The sequence below is a fragment of the Bactrocera neohumeralis genome, chromosome 6 (genome assembly GCF_024586455.1).
Source record: "Bactrocera neohumeralis isolate Rockhampton chromosome 6, APGP_CSIRO_Bneo_wtdbg2-racon-allhic-juicebox.fasta_v2, whole genome shotgun sequence".
In the NCBI taxonomy this organism is placed as follows: domain Eukaryota; kingdom Metazoa; phylum Arthropoda; class Insecta; order Diptera; family Tephritidae; genus Bactrocera; species Bactrocera neohumeralis.
This window is the reverse complement of record NC_065923.1, coordinates 28,932,465-28,953,780: the sequence shown is the minus strand read 5'-3', so window position 1 is coordinate 28,953,780 and position 21,316 is coordinate 28,932,465. Positions and strand designations below refer to the sequence as shown.

Here is a 21,316-nt window from a genome sequence, read left to right as displayed (position 1 = left end):
AATATTGTAGATAAGAGAGCAGTTCACAACCTAATTTAACCAATAAAATAAACATGGTGAGGGCAAAGGTATGAGCTGCTGGGTTGTATTCAAGGATGAACAATTTTTTCTTCCCAAAATAGAAACGTTTTTCACAATTCAGTATCGAATAGATCCAATAATTTGATATTATAGAGCCCCGTGATCATTTTGCCCTTCCACAGATAGTCGATGTAGATGACAACTTGTGAATCACACCAGAAAACGGTGACCACCTTTGTGCTCGATGTAACAGCCTTCGCTTTCTACGGAGCAGTTACGCCGGTGAATTTCACTCGTTCGAGTGCTTGGTTTCTGGTATAGACCATGCACACGCCTGCTTCCACCCGTGATCAAAACAAAACTATGAGTTCATTCCGGCTGAAGTTTTAAAATTTTGCCGTCTAGAATAATGTACTACCGCGTAAGTAAATTTCGCTTGCATTTTGGAGACATTAAGCAGTAAAGCTAAGTATTTTTCGGTTCACCCTCTTATAAGTCAATAAACATAGCTATTTGGTTAGCAAAGTATGCGTCCATAAGAATGCGCATTTTAGTGGGGGAAGCATAATAATTTTGCAATCAACACAACGCACTAATTTCTGTCGATGATATAATTTCCACGAATAAATCATACCGAAAAGCACCCATATGGTGCAACTTTGCCGTTTGATGACATTTCTGCCACTAAAAAAACGCTAAAAGTATGATTGGAAACAACGAAATGGTTTTAGAAGTTGCATCGAGCTTATCCAAGTCATAAAACCGCAAAACAAACAACTACCCACGCATTTATTTGTAATGCTCATATTATCATTTTGTATTCATATACATGCATATATACTATTATGTATACCATATGTATTCACTTTTATTTATTTAGTGAATTTGCTAACACAATGCCTATGTCACATATTAATTTACTTCGCGCAACTCATAATATATTTATCACCTCTGCTGTCGTAGTGGGCAGAGTCAAGTGTTGACGTAGGCCGTGGGTGTTTCAGAAAATTACTGCAATTCTATTGAAACTATTAACATCTTCATTAGCATTAACGGACTCCAAATTAATTTTATATCAATTGTATTCGGACGAATTTGGAAAATATGTGGTTATAATGGATTAAAAAATAAATCAGATTGGCTAATAAGTTGTCCGAATAATTTTGTTAAGCAATTTAACTTGTTTTCATCTTTTGCCTTTTTGTGGCTTAATGATAATATCTCTTCTGCAATAGAATTTGTGGAATGTATAGCTATATTATTCGATAATAACGTATAAAGGTTGAAGTCGACGTTCTCTACTTTTTAAAGAAAAAACACAGAAATATCAAATTTAGTGTCCAGTTGAATGTTTATTTATGCGGAAGAACACGGCCTGAATCGAAGCAGGATTCCGCATAGAATTTATTATCTCACATGAAAAAGTCTAATGGTGTGAAGATCTTGGTGGCTAATCGACTGGCCCAAAACGTGAAATTATCTGCTCACCGAAGTGTTCTCTCAATTAATCCATTGATTAATATGTTGTGTGGGAAGTGGCGCCGTCTTGTTGAAACCAAATTTCACCGAAATCACGAGCTTCTATTTCAGCCATCAAATAGTCGGTTATCATGGTGCGACAACGGTCGCCATTGAGGTTGCGTTCTCACTGCATCATTTTTGAAGAAATATAAAACGATGATTCCACCGGCCCATAAACCACACGAAACCGTTCTATTTTCTAGATGAAAAATATCAGCTCTTGAATCTTTTCAGGTTGCTCTTCGTCCCAAATGCAGCAATTTGGCTTGTTTACATATCCATAGAGCCAGAAATAGGCTGAGCAAAATTAGGTTCGAAAGCGTTGGATCTTCTTGAAACATTTCAAGAGCCCATAGAGCGAAGCGATTTCACTTGCGAAATAAGAGTTGTTAGAAAGACTTCTTCTTAGCAAGTTTTCTTAAAAAATCTTCAGTGGTTTGTGAGATATGCAAATTAAATATATTGGGGAGCGACCCATGCCCACTCTCTACTATGATTCCTCGTACCAAACTAATTTTTTTTATCTTTATTTAGAGCTTAGTTATAGGATCCTATAGGTTTTCGATTCTTCTTACTGGCGTAGACAGCGCTTACGCGGTTTTAGCCGAGTTGACAACAGCGCTTAAGCCGTTTTTTCTTTTCGCTATTTATTGCCAATTCGAGATACCAAGAGCAGCCAGGTCCTTCTCCACCTGATCTTTCCAAAGTAGTGGTGGTCTTCCTTTTCTTCTGATTCTACCGGCGGGTACTGAATCAAATACCTTCAAAGCTGGAGTGTTCTCATCCATCCGGACAACATGATCTATCCAGCGCAGCCGCTGTCTTTTGATTCGCTGAACTTTGTCAATGTCGCCGTATATCTCATACAGGCCATCGTTCCATCGATTGCGGTCCCTGTCAATGGGCAAAGAACCATAAATCTTCCGCAAAACCTTTCTCTCGCAAACTCCCAATGCCGACTCATCAGTAATTGTCCGTGCCTCTGCACCATATAGCAAGACGAGAATAATTAAAGACTTGGAAGAGAGTTTGGTCTTTGTTCGTCGAGAGAGCATTTTCCCATTCAATTGTCTATTCAGTCAAAAGTAGCATCTGTTGACAAGAGTTATTCTGCGTTCGGTACGCCAGCAGCTGTGCACTCTTATAGCTATTATTATTTAGCTCTGCAGTTCGTGTTATTTTCTCCAGCAATATATTGAACATTTTACACGGTAGGGAGTCTCCTTGCCTGAAACATCGATTGATATCATACGGCTCAGAGAGTTCCTTTCTGATCTTAACGGAGCTTTTGGTGGTGCTCAACGTCAGCTTACACAGTCGTATTAGCTTTGCAGGGATATCAAGTTCAGACATAGCGTCGTAGAGGCAGTTCCTTGACTCGATAAACTTCGTCTTTTTTACAAGGAATTTTCCCGATTACGCTTATCTTGAATTCCGAACTTTTTAAATGCCAAGGACTAAATATACTAAGTTTCATCAAGATATGATAACATTTACTAAAGTTATCTCTTGCATTTGCCCTGCCGAGCCTATGCACATACACGTTTTAGATTGGCGCACTGATTGAAAATCTCATTAATATATTCAATTGATTTCTGAAATAAACTTAGATGATTTAAAATCACCATTATGTTTGTCAAATTTCTTTCAAAAATGTGTGAATGGTATCCAAATTTTCCCATAATGCCTCTTAAGTATTTTGGTAATAAGTCATTTCACCTTTGATAGAAAAAGGGTATCAAGGGCTGAGATCTTTTACAACTAATAACCTCTACAGCGTCCAAAAATAAGACATGTATATATGTGTGGATGGCTTATATAATGGTTCGCTCTAGCCTTCAGCATTCTAAAAGCCCGATATAAGATAATTTTTTCGGTTTTTTTTTGTTTTTAATTTACACAGACAAATTTGAAAATAATCTACATGCATACCATATTCTTATTCTTCTGTGCCCCTTTGACAAATTCCCCTAACCAAACCAACCACGAAACTATCTCACTTTCTTGTTCTTGTATTTTGTTAGTTTCTTTTCCAATTTACACGGCCAATGCGACACTCGACTGCCATGCTATAATCTGGCGTAAAAAATCTCGATCATTTAGAGTAATTAATTATTATAAATGCGCGACAATGATGTACGAATGTTTTCGTCGTATTCTCTCGCGTTTCACGGAAGCACAAGAATCAAAATAACAAAAAAAAATAAATAAAAACAATATCAAGATAAAAATAAAAGAAACGAAAAATTAAGAAAATATTATTTGTCTGCTGCGGTGACATGGCCTGCAAGTGGTTGTGGCTTTCAGCCAATCGAAGGAAGTGGCATTGACGGTAATGGCGACAGCGGTGACATTAAAACTGACACCGTCAATCTACAAAATCTTCTGGCATCCCACGTTTTTGTGCCACTGCTGCTGCTTGGCCTGCTTCGAAAGAGTGTCTAAAGAAAATTTATTTATGGCATTGGTGTTAAATGGGGTCCAACGCGGTTCATGGCTCGCTGCCGCAGGCACTAATTGACTGTTCATTCCACGGAAGTCTGTGGTGGAATTTCGGGATTCTGGAGCAGAACGTAGCTCTTAATGTTTGGTAGCGAATGGCAGATCAGAAAGCTTTGAATATTTATAGCCATTTCGCATATGTGTATAAATATTGAAGACCCTTTACATGAATAAGCCAATGCAATGGACATATGCCATCGTTTAATAGTGTACACTGAGAATTTAGTACGTGCACCTATAATTAAATTACAAAAGCTTTTGAGCTTAATAGTTCCCTGAGGACTACAGCGGTATTTAAATAATTCAGAATTAGCGAATATTTATTGCTAAAGAATTTATTTCTCGAAAAGTAGAGCATTGGAGCAATGTATCTCTACATGGTATTTCGAAAATTGTATAAGAAGTCATCAACAAAAGTCATTTCTCTCATCACCAATATAATATACCTGTATTTATTTCACATTTGGGGATTACTCAATGCTTTAATTGCAAGTTTTTATCAGTATTGATCTCTGGTTCGGTTGAAATTTGAAATTTGTGTCGAATATAAATCGTAAAGCACCATTAGTTACTTTACTTTATGTACTGATATACTAATTCCAAGAGATTTATAGTGATATCAAAAGTCGGTCAGTACTTTTGAGAGCCTTATATATTTTAAGATTGTTTTTTAGATCATCTACGAATAGTATATATATAGTATATTTCTTGTCGCAAGTTATAACATAATCCTTTACGAAAGCGCTTAGCCAAAATAAATTTATTTAACCCATTATTTGATAAAAAGTTTAACAGACTATTTTCCCAAAGTCAGTGTTCGGAAAATTCAAGATATAAATTTTGATTTTGCTAATTTTCTTATCTAAATTTTTGTCATTTGCATATCAGTTTTTAGACAAAATCCATATTTTTGGTGAATTATAATTCGCCGAAACAAATGGTAGTTAGAAAGGGCAAAGCTTCAGCTATAAGGCGGCCCAGCCGCTGTTTACCAAATAGTACTTAACTCGGTCTTGCAAAATGAAACCGATCGTTGTCATGATGGAAAGTTATTGCCTATTGTCTATTCGTGTGTTTTTCGGCAATCGCACGCTTCAATTTGATGAGTTGTCGGCAGCGTTCATCATTAATGTTTTCAGCCGATTTTAGAAACTCACAATGCAACACGTTCTTCTGATCCCAACAAACACCTTTGTTTTAGATTTTCTTCTTTGCCGTTGATTCGGCTGTTTGACCAAGTTTTACATATGATTTTTTGCATTTGAGGTTGTTGCGATGGATCCATTTTTTATCACCAATCTCAATCCCATGCGAAAACAAGTTTTTTTGTAGCTTTTAAGCAGCATATAGCAGTATGCTTGCCCATTGGACATTCTCACAATATGCCTAATTCAACAAAACATAATTTCTGGCGCGGGCGCAGTTCTCTATTCTCGCAAAAGTAATTACCAAGATTTGAGTCGTTTCCCTAACATATCTTGCGACAAAAAAAGTAACCGGAAATTGTAAAAGATGTCATACACTTATGCCAACGATTTTTCCAGTCCTCGAAACACTTTTCATAAGCACTTTTTGGAATGGCCTTCAGCTCCTTCAGCGAATTTTGTTTTAATTCTACGATCGACTGAAAATGGGTTCTATTCCGATAATTGTTGACTTGTTTGCATGTCAAACTCATAAACCCATGTCTCATCAACAGTAATAATGCTGTCCATGAATGTGTGATCGGATTTCGCACGATCAATCATGACCAAAGAGACCTTTTTACGGTACTCTTTTTGAAAAAAGTCAACTTTATCGGCACTAGTCGAGCAAGAACGTATTTCATACCCAAAATATCTACCAAAATCATTCGAACGGACTCGCGATAGATGTCGAGCTCTCTTGCCATCTCTCTAACACTTGCCTGACGATTTTCAAGTACCATATCCTTCACTTTTTCTTAATATTTTTATCAGTTGAAGAGGTCAAAGGTCGTCCAGAACGAGGCATGTCTTCAACGATCTCTCTTCCGTCTTTGAAGGCTTTGTACTACTCGTAGACTTGTGCTTTTGATAAAACTGAATCACCGTGCGCCTTCTCCAACATTCGCCACGATTCCACACACGAACTTTGATTAGAAATACAAAATTTGAGACAAATTCTTTGTTCCATATTTTTATCCATTGTAAAATCACAACGCACTACTGAGGTGCACCGATTTTAGCATCTGCTATAAACAAACTGGTTGACATATCGCACTCATTTTGCTCATTTTTTTGAAATATCATTTACGCGGGAAATTTAATTACAATTTCTGGGTGCTTTTTTGTCATAATGTATATGAGAGAGTACCAAAGCTCTATAGTTTTATTGCGAAGCTACCTTCTACAGAGGGCTGCCTCACAAAATCCTTACTACTGCGCTGTTCTATTAGTGCCCTCGGTTTATCCTCCCCTCCTATGTAGAAAATATATCTTCTAAGTTGATTCTATCAGTCGCTATTATATTAATGCTATTATATTCGTGGTTCTATAATAAGTAAGTGATGGATACGTCAGGTTTCCTAAAAAATTCATATCTAATGTAGAAGTGCCAGCAAGTACTGGAACCGAACAATTTTGCTTGTATCGCACCCATGTAATACCACACACCTATTATTCGAATAAATTAGTAGATCAAATGCATTTATAAAACTATAATCATACATCGGTTACATGCTGTTCTCTTTTCGAATATTTCATTTTAATTTTGCCTATCAACCAACTAAATCAGCAACTTTATGAGCAAATTGTTTATCCAAACCGACAACCGGTACTCGGCACTACACCTGCTCTTGGCCATAGTATTTAGTGGTAAGTAAGTGCAAGGAAAGCAATTTTTTACACATTAATACGACTGTTATCGCACGATATGCACACATATTTGGGTCATAAATTGACGTAAACAAGAATTCAATGTCTTCACTTGGCAAATCTCTTTGCGCTGAGCTGCACGCGGTCTTGCGTGTGGTTCTAAGTCCGGTTTTGGTGTCTACGATTCCGGTACGCGTTGATCGGTTGGTGCGGCACCCTGTAATGTGGCGCCACGTCGCGTCGTACATTGTCGCAATTTGCACGGTGGCAAAAATTGTCGGTATTTGCAAATCACATTGCAGTTTTTGCTGGCTGCTTTTCAACGACGCTCAGCAAGCGGCCCAGCTGGAGCGCTAGGGCGGGTGTGAGGTGTGAGCGCAATTTGCATTGCAAGTGAATTAACTGCACTTCAAGGCAATCTTATATCTACATATGTAGCTGTACTGTGCATATATACGCATAAATTTATAATGGTTGAAATCGTTTTCATTTATTCTTTGCTGTTGGTTTTTCACCTTGGTAAGCTCTAGGCGTCAGGTGGATCGTAAGTTTACTCTTCTATTTACTTGAACGATAAGTTAAACGTATACTCGTATTTCCGCATCGTTATCACCTTAGTCGTTGCCGGCACAATCATCTATACGCTCACTTGTTCGATCAATTCAATTGTAGACGAGGCTTGCTGGAGCCAGAATGAAGTGCGCATGAAGTCGCTGACTTCAAATCGCTAGTTACCTAACGTTATTTGACGAGCTGACTTTGTGTAAATGCGAATGACTATTTTCGTGCTTGATGCCGTCATTGATGATTCTGCCGATCTACAGTTTAGAATGATGACATGCAGCAAATCGTGGCAAAAATGCATTTTGCATCAATGATTATATGGCGATGTATGTCCTCAACTGCTATTGTGTATTAATTTTAGCGGTAGAGTCATCGAGTATGCAAATGAACACAGTTGGTGTTTCGAAGAAAACCCATTTGGTCGAAACAAAATGTTACATACTCTCACACTTTGATAGGACACAAAGAAGAACTTTAAATATTTTGAATTCTTTCCTCAACATTATTATAAGGAAGGCAGCAGCACTCAATAAATGTATGTTTTTGGTCCCTCACACATTTATAGAGTGGCGAATAGAACGAACGACTGGTATCTCTCAAATAGATTAGTATAAATTTTAAAGAGATGGATTAAAAAGCAAATATACAACTTTACTGAAGTGGGCAAAAAATAGTAAGACTTTTTAATTAAAATTTCACGCGAATACCACTTCGTCATAAATATACTTTGTCTAGGTTGGTATGACTGTAAGTGGCTTCTGTGTTAAATGTCAAATGAGAATAATTATTAGTGTTTAGTATACGCTTATCTTGCTGCAGTACATAAGGTGCATTCGGCGAAAATATTCAAAAAAGAAGTTCCGTTAAATTTTGAGCGCGGAATAAAATTTATGTTGCCGTTCAGAATGTTGGAAAAGGCTTTTGGTGATAATTGTTTTTGATTGGTATAAGTTAGTAAGAGGATTGAGAACGCATAGACGACGAACCACGTCCAGGACGGCCATCAACATCAACTGACGATCACCACGTCAATAAAATAAAGAAATTGGTGCTTGAAAACATCAGTGAAAACCATTTTGAAAGATAATGTGGGCCTAAGAAAAGGAAAGAAGGACGATTGCTCCACTCTCGGAAGGCCAAATGTCGAAAATTTCGATAAAATAAAGGATATCGTCGAGTATTGTAAGTACTGTTTTGATTTCCCCAGGACTTGAAGGTTGCACAAAAAGACCGTTTGGAACCATCTAAATAAAGAGTGCCACACGAGTTAACGAAGCAGACCTCATGGAACGTATTTCCATCAACCAATTGCTGCTGAATCGCAACAACGTCGATGAATTTCTGAAGCGGATGGTTACTGGTAATGAAAAGTGGGTCACTCACTTCTGAATCGAATTGTCCATGCCTGTATTGACGGTCAGGAAGGTTTTGTTGTGTTAAAGGTGGGATAGGCAGGAAATCATTTGCAATGAGCTGCTTTCGTATGCCCAAACTTTTAATTTGTTTCTGCGCTGTCAACAATAGCACTGTGTAAACGAAGCAACCGCTCAGATCTGGCCAACTTTGGCAAATAGGAGAGCAATTGTGGTTCATCAGGAAAACACCAGTCCATACTTATCGATAATTATCCACCAGAAGCTCCGGGATCTTGTTTCGAAGGTTCTTTTAGACCCACCTTTTAGTCCGCATCCGCCACCAAGTGGTCCTTAAAAAGTTCGGCTAATGATATTTTCTGCCGTATATGCAATTATAGCTGTGAAATTTTGAAAATATGATGGAAGTGGTAAGGCTAGTTAATGTTTTATCAAGAAGGTACGTGTTTAAGTAACAGAAAGCATTCAGTGAGTGATTTTGCAAACTTTTAGATAGCTTTAGTAATACGAGTCGTCCATTCAACTCCTTAAAAAAGTGTGTTCCAATATCGTCGTGTTAATATTAGACGTCTAGCATTGGACCTTAAGCACATCTCAACTCAATGTTATATTCATTTATGTACATATATATTGGATAAGAAATGCCTTGCCGTCAGATACGTATCAAAAAACTTTGATTTTAATTACTAAAATAGCGGCGAGTTTAGGTGGATAAGGAGATGTTTTGAATGTTTTCATAGACGCTAAAAATCCCAAGAATATCTTCGCAGAGGAGCTTTACTACGGACTGATTTACTAAATTAGCAATGGCGACTCAATTGATCCATAAAGAATACTTCTAAAGCGTTTGATCAACGCAGATTCAGACATATACACCTGAACCAGTAAAGTAAAACTTTCCGTACACTTGATGTAAGCCTCGGCTGAGTTGGACTTCAATGCCTTCCACGAATTCGGGTTATTTCGATTTCGGCTCCTTACTGGAGCGTCATTCGCTGGTTTATTACCCAGTTTCAACGTCATATTCGTAGATCTCCGTCTCGTCAACAGTAGTGATTTTCAAACGATACAGGTCTTTTGGTATCCGAAACTTTAACTAAAATGTATTGAGTCGATCCATAAGAGAAGTTAAATTTCTCTGTCATCATTGCTATTCAAGAACTATGTCTTTAATTTTTTTACATGGATGGATTAATTTAGGAGAGCTCGAAATTTACCAATCAAGAGAGTGATGCCAATCAAATTCTCAAAATGTTAGGCAGATTTAGTGTTTTTTACTTTTATCAATTTTTATATTTAAAATAAAACGGTTTTATGGATGTAATATTTTTCTAATATGTCCTCTAAAACTTTTATAAAAGTTAATATGTCTGATTTTTTTTTTTTTCAAAACTTTATAGTAACACTTGCATCCATGCACCACTATTTCATCCGCCATATTCGCATATCCTGAAACTGCCGATAATTTAAAGCAACATAAATAAAGGCGAAAACCTCAAGTTCAACAACCATTTGAGGCATTCAGCGTGAAATTATTTTCGCCAACAATAACAACAAACATCAAAATCAGAGCAAATTACAGCATTTGTTTGATATTTGCACAAGGTGTTGCACGAAGCGGGTATTCGGCTGCACGCCATGGGACCCAAAACAACCCTCATTGACTGCGGGCTATGTACTTCCTGCAATAAAAACAACATTTCAAGCAGACAAACTTCACAAAACTCTATAAGAGATGTGTATGTGTGTGTGTGTATTCTCACAAACTGCAATTTCGCTCTCCGAGCTCTGCAGAGATAAATTCAGCTGCACAATTCAGCAATTGACTCTCTTGCCGTTATGTTCCAGGATAATTGCCCACACCGACTTGCCGCAATGACTTTTTGGTCGTGGGCTTAAAATGTCAGTGCTTTCACAATGAATTCCACCCCTAGTGTGCTGTCGATGCGGTAGACAAGTGCAAGGTTGCCTTCAAAATAGCGGCAACAGTGGAAAGCTAAAGGGAAAACAGGCGAACAATGAAATTTTACGCAGCAGTGTCAGGGTCGAAAACAATGAGTTTTGTGAGGTCCTTTGTATGTATGTATGCATGTAGTAATTGATGTAGCCGGGAGCTACTGCCATAAATGGACAATGAATGGGTCCAATAAACTGGATACAGACAATAATGGCAAGAATGATAGGTGTATACGCTGTCCGATAATGGAATGTATAAATATGATGTGGGGTATAGGTGCCGGTTAGCCAATACAATTGTACTATTAAACGAGCAAAAGCCTTGTAATTCATATTTGAGCGAAATAAAGTTATATTTTATGGGAAATTAAATCGGCTAAAAGAGTCAGATGTTTTGCTTTAATTTTTCATATCGATTTTGAGTTCTTCAGGTGGCATAGATGGTGGATGGCTTGTTTTGTCTCTATTGATCTAAAAGGTCATTGATTATTATTATTTGTTAATTAAGCTTCAAACATGTTCGCCTTTGTTTCATTATGATTACCGTCGGAGCACATGGGATTTTTTTAGAAGAGATGACCGATAACATATACTCTTTTTGAAAAAAATTCAGCTTTATCGAGACGAGTCGAGAAAGAACGCCTTTCATACCCAAAATGTCCACCAAAATCATTCGAACGGACTCGCGAGCTATGTCGAGCTCTCTTGCCTAACGATTTTCAATCACCGCATCCTTCACTTTTTTAATATTATGTTTTCATCATCTATGGAACTCGATTTCTTTTGCATGGACACCACGGGCACGCTTGTAGAAGTCCAGACGCTGAATCCAATTTTCAACAGTTTTCAAGTATAAATCGGCCAATACTACTGCAATTTCACGTTCGATATTGGTATGAAGTTCATCAATCGTCGCTGGCTAGCTTGTTGGCGTAGACCATAAACTTGGCGTAGCCCCACAGGACAGGCGTCAAATCGCACGTCCGAGGCGGCCAATTAACTGGGCCATTTCGTAAGATAACACCTTCACCAAACTTGGTTTTAAATAAATCGATTGTGACATTCGCTGTGTGGCTTGTGGCACCGTCCTGTTGGAACCACATATTGTTCAAGTCCATATCATCCGATTCGGGCCAAAAATACTCCCGTTATCATTGATCGGTAGCGTTTCCCATTCACAGCAACGTGCCGGTCTTGATCATCACGGAAAAAGTACGGTCCAATGACGCCGACGGCCCATAAACCGCACCACACCGTAATTTTTTCGGGATGCAATGGTGATTCATGGAGTACGCGTGGATTGCTGCCTGACTAATAACGCATATTTTTCTAATTGACGAAGCCATTCAGCCAGAAATGAGCCTCAACGCTGAAGATGATTTTTCGATGAAAATCCGGATCATTTTCAAGTTGATGCTAGCCCAATTCACGAGCATACGGCGATTCTAGTGGTCAAGTGGCTGCAGTTCTTGCATTAATTTGATCTTGTAAGGATGTAGGTTAAGATCTTTTCGCAAAATTCGCTTGAAGATAACGTGTGGGAAACACTACGGGCACTCTTTATCTCACTGGCACGGGAACATTCTATCTACGCCTTTAGATTCAAACTAGACACTAGACATTCAATTGTTGATCTGACCGGACGATTATGACGACCATAATCACTGAATCGGAATTTGTTAGAAAGTTTGCCCTAAATATAGCTATAATCATCTTAATCCTTGTAAAAATTTATGGAAAATCCTATTCGGCAAGTTTGCTATTGAATCAGCTAAAAAAAACCTTGATCTCCAAAACTACATATAATTAATTTAATTTGCTTACATAATTTTCACACTAAAATAATAATAATTATTTCTATATCATAGACTATATATGTACATATATATTGCTCGAAAAAACATTTTATTTTCGTTTAGCATTCACCTTTCACGCGTTCTAATTACCATTTATTAATGTGACGTTACTTTTTACCATGCCTATTTGCATGCAAGTAAACAAATCATTTGCCAAAATGCTGTGTGTATATGTATATGTATGTGTGTATGCAGATAGTATACAATCAGGTGAACTTCCGCCTTTGAATATCCATTAAAGTTAATTTCTAACGTCACTAACTTTGGCAATAAAACGCCACGGCGAAATATTTCGACACATACATACAGATATTTATATGGCCATACATATTTCACGCCCGAACAGCGTGCCCTGCAGCACTCACACTCGTGCGCACCGTCCCAGCATGGTCCATTCATTTCGCCAAAGTAACGGAAGTGAGGCAAATTCGCTTTTTTTATGACGCCAACAAATTTATTACGCGTCACAGAGCATTAATGAATGAACTGAATGAACGCATACATACACAGATATACTCATACATACATACATACATTAATTTGTACACACACATACAAATCAACCGGCAATGGCGGGGACATTGTACTGAAACATGCGAGTGCATTGCAGGCAGACATCCACACTTATATCTACATACATACATTTAAAACAGAAATCATGCGAGAATGCAAGAATTTTGCATGCCAATGTACATATGTACATGCATATGTAAATATCTTTATATGTTAGCTACATATTTTTTTTTTTTGCAAAGCGCAGACATGACGTTTAGAGTATCTGTATCTCTTACTTTCCGTTCGGTTTTTGTTTTTTTGTTTTACATCTACAATAGTCGTACGCGTCAAACCTGCCATCACCGACCCCATAATTTTTATTTCAATTGCCTATAAAACAATAAAACGGAGCAAGAACGCATGTTGACGCGGATCACGCTGATAATCTGTGTATTGAATAGTGTGGAACTTGTTTATGCCCAACTAGCAATAGTCTGCGATTGCAACTGAGATTCCATACTATATGTGAAGCGCTTGAGTTGTATCATAGTTATTGGTCTCGGGCTGCTTAAAAGCTTTTTGAGAGCTTTAATTGACTTTCGAATGAAAGCTTGGGTTTATATTTCATTCATTATTCAAGACATTGATATAAATTCTATAAATTCGGGTTTCAATAGCTGCAGCTCAAGCTTAAATATATTATATGAAAGTGAATAATTCCAAAACCTTAAAATTCAAATATTCGAAGAAATGCTTGATAGCCTTAATTGTGCTGTGACTTTAATGAGGTATATTTGTAGACGTGAATATATGTACATATCTCGAAATGAGACGTTTGTACCTCCTAGATGTGATTAAAATCCTGAGTAAATCATGCCCTTTTCCGGTTGTACGAATATATTTTTAAGTCGTTTTTGAAACCAGTTTCCAGAATATCTTTAGTAGATATTCTATCCATCATTCAGTTTTGAGAGAATTTCTAAAAATGATGCATATATAAATAATCGAGGGCCAGTTTTCTTATAAACTTATATGAAAAATATCTTAAACTCAAATGACGTTTGACCTTCGTCACCTCTTTGTGGTATATTTTTAATCTTAGTTCTATCATTTTCAAATTACTTTCGAACGGATATTGGAGTTGGTGGAAAGCTTTTTCACACTCAATACTCTGTCTGGATTTCAAATAACCTAACGAAGGAGAACCTTTAGAAACTCACCTAATTAAATTTTGGGTTTTGCCTGGATTTTATTATTGATTCGAATGAATAAAAACAACCGAATATAGTTTCGAAACATATTATTAAGGGGTTACATGGGTTTCCTTGGGTAAAATACAGCCTTCTTCAACAATTTTTTTCGCGTAAAAAATTAAATATTTTATTAGAATTGTTTATTAATGCAAACATACACTATTAACAAAGAAATTCTGAAATTTGTGAAAAAAAAATGTTTTAAACTCGGCCATTGCGCCCGCGTTGGCAGGTTAATTCCTTACAGAATTATTTGAAGTGAAAAAATACGTGTTTTAGTTAAGCTTAGAAATTGGAAGGAAAAAAAACTAAACTTTAATTTTTGGCAAGCATTTTTACAAAAAAAAAATGAAAATTTCAATTAAAATTTCGCGACTTTTTTTCAAAAAATTGTAATCGAAAAAAATCCTTCGTCCAAGTCTTTAAGAATTGTATCTCAAAAACCTGTATAAAATTTCATGAAGATCGGTTGAGTCATTCTCTAGAAATCTTGCCATTCGATCTCAAAAACACGGTTTTGAGAAAAACGCGTTTCAAGACGCGGCACTTAGCCTAGCTAGCCTCCAACGCACAAGCTCTCAAGGCTGCATCTCCGAAATTATTACTTGGATCAACTTGAAAATTTAGGGCAATATTCTAGAGGCGTTAAAGAATTTAATAAGACAATAACAAAAATCGATTTTTTTAAGCCTGCAAAGTCATATAACCCCTTAAAAGTTTAACCTTCATTGTGACATAATTTTTGACTATAAAAATATTAACCCTTGCTACTATTTCTGGCGTGAGTCGCGAATATTATATTCAAATATAACCTCTTTATGTTTCGAATACATCTCGGACAGACGACGGATTCTTTATAAAAAACGTAATAAATGTCGTTAGGACTTCTTTAAGCCAGGAGTTCAATTGTGGGTTATGTTTATTGTCCTGATGCAGTCCCGGTAATTCTGATATCAAAAATGTATGTCGAAATAAATCAATGGAATTGTCGAAAACCGTTTAGAACCATTTAAATAACTGTGAATAAAACAAGAAAAAACGTTAACTTCGGCTGCACCGAAGCTAATATACCCTTCACAGGTGCATTTCTTTTAGTAACTATGTGTTCAATTTATACGGAAGCTATATGCTATAGTAATCCGATCTGAACAATTTTTTCGGAGATTATATTATTACCTTAAGCAGTAATCCATGACAAATTTCGTGAAAATATATCGTCAAATGTGAAAGTTGTCCATACAAGAACTTGATTCCGATTGTTCATTTGTATTGCAGCTAAAAGTTAACCGATCTGAACAATTTCTTCAAATTTTGTCTTAGAAAATTTCATGAAGATATATTGTCAAATGTGAAAGTTGTCAATACAAGCACTTGATTCCGATCGTTCAGTTTATATGACTGCTATATGTTATAGTGGTCCGATATCGGCAGTTCCGACAAATGAGCAGCTTCTTGAAGAGAAAATTTCAAAACGATATCTTTGACTGAAACAACGTCAAGTATTAAACAGACGTGGTCGATTTGCAGTGAGCCGGCGCAAACCATGACAAAGCCAGGATTGGCGGTCAGGAAGGTTTTGATATGTGTTTGTTGGGACTATCAGGAAATAACCAAATATTGGCTGCTCCCCTAGGGCCAAACTCTAAATTCGGATCTGTACTGCCAACAATTGGACCGTCTGAGGAAAACAAACCCTCAGAAGCGGTCAGCATTGACCAGTAGAAGAGCGACAGTGTTTCAACAGGGAAGCTAATGGATGCTAAGTCACACTTATCGACAGTGCCTCGCCACAAGATCCGAGTGCTTGGCTGAGAGATTTTTATGCGTCCAGCTTGTAGTCTTGACTTTGCAAAACGTGATTATTACCGGTTCCTCAAATGGTGAATGGTTTTGGTGGTGGTGGTGTCGCCTCAAGAGAAGTTTGAGAAAATCGACATTCCCAGTTTTTTGCCAATAGAGACGAGCGTTCCTACGATAGTGGCATTATGACATTATTTTCAAAAAGGAAACAAGTTACTGAATAAAACGGGTGCATATTTCACCGAAATCGGATCACTCCATGCTCAAATTTCAAATTAATGCAAAAATAGTAGATTTATTTTTACTAGACATTATATTTGGACCATTACTGGTTTACTTGGATTATCTACATACATATGTATATAGTCTATATGTATGTATGCTTTGCAGACTGCGGCATTCTGCAGACATCGTCTGAATGTCAATTGTGCGCCTGCATCGAAACGTTGTGTGTTTGACGTCGCTGGTTTACCGGTGAGCCGGCACTTTTCGCGCCTCTTTGCAGATAAAAATATATCTGCGCACATGCTTGTACACATACACACCCTAACATACATTAATAGGTATGTACATATGTACATATAAGGGTACATGTTTATGGCGGTTAGTGCTTGCAACATAGCATCTTCTAACGGGATGGTTCACTGCGAAACAAAATAACACATACATAAAGTCGTTATGCATGTATGAGTGTGTTTGTAGTTGTTTTTGCCCGCATATGGTATACGTACCTTTGCATAATTGACGCCTCCACCGCCGCCCACTGCCACAACTGAATGTACTTTGGCGCTGAGTGGCATCGTGTACATTGGCAGATGCTTGGGCAATGCTTGTGAATGTATTTGCTGTTGTTGTAGCGTTTGAAAGGACTGAGGCAGCTTTTGTGGTTGCTGCTGTTGGCTCTGCTGCTCTTGTTGTGGCATCATTGCTGTGGCTGTGGCTGTGGCGGTTGTTGCTGCTGCTGTCACTGTTGTTGTTGTTATTATTGCTGTTGTTGTCTTGCCACCAGATACCGTAATTGGATTTTCTTGCATTTGCGGCTCGCACTTCTGCGCTAATGCGGACATTATTAGCTATTTATATGTATGAATTAAGCACAATTTGTTGTTGCTGTTGTTTTTGTAATTTATTATTATTTGTTTTGTATTTTATATTTTGGTTTCTTTTCACATACTGCTATGTACATATGTATGTATGTCTGCATGCATGTGTGGCTTGTGTTGCATGTGCCACCACAGGTACCGTTACCGTTATAACACAGCGCAAACTTATTGTACGAGGTACGCTCAGATAAATTACACTTTTTTGCAGGGTGGAAAAGCTCCCCCCATGCTTTTGAGATATTTTTTTTTATTTTTCGCACAATTTTTATTCGATTTTCTTTTTCACTGCATCTTCTTAATAATATTTCTTGCTGCAATTTATGTTGCACACAGCAGCCATACAATTATTTTGCCACATTTGTTGCAATCATTGCTTCATTGTGATTTAAACGCATACATACATACATTTTTATAAAAATATATAAGCATAATAATGTACATATGTATGTATATATGTATACATATATCTATATATCTATGTACATATATATATACGACTTTCAACTAAATTAAATCACTAACGTTCTTCACTCGCGTCTCACGTTTAATGCATATCGTGTTGCACAAGTCGTCTAATATCGGCTCGTTGTTGTCTGCTTGTTTGGAAAATCATAACTAAGTTGCAAAGTGGTAAATACCTGACACGCCAGTATCGGTGGCAACATCTACTATTTATCTAACGGCTCTGCGCCGCTCGCACTCAGAATTATCTGCGTTGCGCAGTAGAACGATAAACATAAAACACCGTTAAAATAAGTTACACACTTTACATACAACACGTACTAACATACATACTTCCGGGGGTGGCAGTGGGTGGTTGATAACAACAACGCACGTTACTCCTCGTGGGCGACCAAATTGCGCTCACGCGCTGCTCCCTTCATTCAGCTACATAACTTCGTAATTTACAAACTTTTTTTTGATATTTTTTACTTCAATTGTTTGAGTTTCAGTTCTGAAAGCTGAAAGGTATGACTTTCCGTTGCACAGCGATAAGGCAGGAGATATTTTAGTCGGTAAGCACTCGAAGACAAGCATTTCTAAAGATAAAAGCAGTGAGTTTACTGCCATTGTCAATGTCATTGCTAAATTAATTAGTAAGGCGACAAATTCTTATAAGAACACACGAGCAATAAACAAAAAACGAAACTAAATAGAAATTACGATTATACGAGGGATACAGTAGCATACTATAGCTTCAAAACAAATGCTGATACAATTAAAATATAATAAATTGAAAATAAGCATCAGGAAAGAATAGAAAATGAAAGACAGGTGAGACAATGGAATGTATTGAAATGTCCGCTAAAGGGTGAATTCTACAACGAATACTCATATCCCAATAAAAACTTTGAAATAATGAGAACAAAAAGAACAAACAAAGGAAAAAGTCCGTATGGTTAAATATATATAATATATGTATGTACATATATGTATGTATATAATCGATACTATTACACGGTTACTTTCGGTTACGTTTTCATTTTTGAAGAAATATGGACCGATGATTCCACCAGCCCACAAACCACCCCAAACCGTTCTTTCTTCTTAATGAAATGATAGCTTTTGAACCTCTTCAGATTGCTCTTTGTCCCAAACCCGGAGAATTTGCTTGTTGACATACCCATTGAGCCAGAAATGGGCCTAGTCGTTGAACAAAATTTGGCTCAAAAACGTCGGATCTTCGTGGAACTTTTCAAAAGCCCGAAAGAGCGAAGCGATGTCGCTTTGGAAAGTCGAGCGGCTTCAGTTCTGTCACAAGCTGTATTTTGTGCGCTTTCTCGCCGTAAAATGCGCCAAGTCCTTCTATACGTCAGTCCGAGTTACTGCAAACGGCACCACCTTTACCCACGGCCTTCGTGTACACTCTTAGCTACGGCTGCCATATTTTCTTCACTGCGTATTGGACGTGGTCTATTCGGTCGAATATTATCCAATAATGAATGCTGAGTCTCAAGATAGATGATGGTGTTGCGAATAGTGCACTAAGTAGGCCGATTATGTTGACCATAACTTGAGCGAATTTTCGTAATCAAATTGATAAAATTGATTTGTAAACGTTGTTCAGGCGTAAGTCTTTCAATGATGAAATGCCGAACATACATACTAAACCAAAATAACATGACAGCTGAACACGGCCCAATGACGCCGACGGCCCATAAACCACACCAAACCGTAATTTTTTTGGAAAGCAATGGTGACTCATGGAGTACGTGTGGAGTACTGCATTACCAGTAACGCATGTTCTGCTTCATCGCTGAAGATGATTTTCGGTGAAAATCCGGATCATTTTCAAGTTGTTGCTTAGCCCAATTCACGAACATACGAGGATCCTGGTGGTCAAGCGGCTTCAGTTCTTGCGTCAATTTGATGTAGACCAAGATTTTTTTGCAAAATTCGCCACAACGACGTCACAGAGATGCCCAACGCTTGAGAACGACGTGTGAGAGACTGATTTGGGTCTTCCTCAATTGATGCGCTAGCAGCAGCAATACTCCCGATGTCACGGGCACTTTTTAGTCTCACTGTCACGGAAACATTTTGTACTGTGCCTGTGGATTCAAGTTTTTTCACTAAACGCCCAATTGTTGATCTGATTGCACGATTATGACGGCCATAAATTGGACGTAGCGCTCTTAAAGTTGAGACCACTGGACCACCGTTGCTATATTAACGTGGCTATTTTTGAGGTCGTGAAAATCTGTTTGACATTCTCAAACTACAGGTTTTGTCCGGAAAGTAATGAGACTGAGTCGATATAAAAAAATGTATTGAACCAATCGTTACAGTTCTTTAAAAACTTTCAAAATAAGCTCCTTCTGCGTCGATGTAGCGCTGCCAGAGTGATCTCTGAGCAATGAAGGAGTCACAGAAGGCATTCTCCGGAATAGCCTTGAGAGCTGAGGTGCATGCTGCTTGGATTCCCTCTGTCGTCTCAAAATGCTTGTCTTTCATTGGCTCTTTCAGGGAAGGAAACAAAAAAGTTCGGGGACCACATCTGGGCTGTAGGGTCACTTGCACACATGTTCAAATTTTCTTGGCACACTTTCACTCGCCGCAATTTCTGGTCGTCAGTGAGCATCTTCGAAATGCGCATGTTCGAAATCTCAGGTCTCCGAGCACGGTTTTCATCAGCGACTTCTTCCCGCCCTTCCAAAAAGGCCTAATGCCACCGAAACACACCACTTCTTGCTAAAGCAAAATCTGGATAAGCCTGTTCGGTTATATCAAACGTCTCTGTCGCAGATTTTCCGAGTTCCACACAGAATTTAACGCGTACCTCTGCTCTAACGAACGCTGTATTTTCGCCTTGCACCACTTACAGAAACACGTCACGCGAAAATGTTTGTCCTGACTCTCCAGGTACTTGGAGACAACTGACCAGCCGCTTGTTCGTTAGCTAGGAACGCCCTCTACCGAATCCAGTCATGGCGCGCACGCTCCGAAGTACAGACGCTGCGGAAAAAAATCAGTCCTATTACTTTCCGGAGAATCCCAGTATATTATATTAACGTGGCTACCTCTAAGGTTGCGAAAATCTGCCTGCCATTACAAAACTATTGCGATTCAAACAATTTCTCTTCTAACTCAAGACGATTCTACTTTCTTCAACTCATTTTGTTTCCAATCGACACGAATGACGACCAAAAGCAATGAAGTAAATCGGTTAACTTCGGCATCCCTAATCTCCGATTAACATTATTTCCTTATAACTCAAGTAGCTCCTACTTTCTACAATTTATTACTTGTTCTTATTAAAACACGCACACCTATAAATTCCACAAATTATTTCCAGAAAATGCTCTATTTCGTTAAACAATAAATTTCGTTCAACTACGCATGTTTAACACATATTCGAACAAGGTAGACACTTATGTACTTACATACAGCCATACACGTATAGTGTTGACCCGCTTGTCGTGTCGGCAATTAATTTATGAAAAGAACATAAATGCTAAATAGGCAAGAACAATAATTTAAATATGCAGGTATGAGCGTATGTATGTATGTGCATTGAGAATAATTCAAATAAGATCG

At 37.8% G+C, this 21,316-nt stretch overlaps 2 protein-coding genes across 5 annotated transcripts in view; one reads left to right on the top strand and one right to left on the bottom strand.

Moving 5' to 3' along the window:
* Nucleotides 1-17,266, bottom strand: part of LOC126762922 (breast cancer anti-estrogen resistance protein 1) — a 122,961-nt gene extending 105,695 nt beyond the window's left edge. The window contains exon 1 of the mRNA XM_050479965.1: nucleotides 16,907-17,266. Coding sequence (XP_050335922.1) covers nucleotides 16,907-17,242 — 336 coding nt within the window. The 5' untranslated portion in view covers nucleotides 17,243-17,266. The remainder of the gene's footprint in view (nucleotides 1-16,906) is intronic.
* The window catches only part of LOC126762926 (dual specificity protein phosphatase 19), a 168,564-nt gene that overhangs the window by 107,744 nt on the left and 39,504 nt on the right, over nucleotides 1-21,316 (top strand). The gene's annotated exons all lie outside the window — the stretch shown is intronic.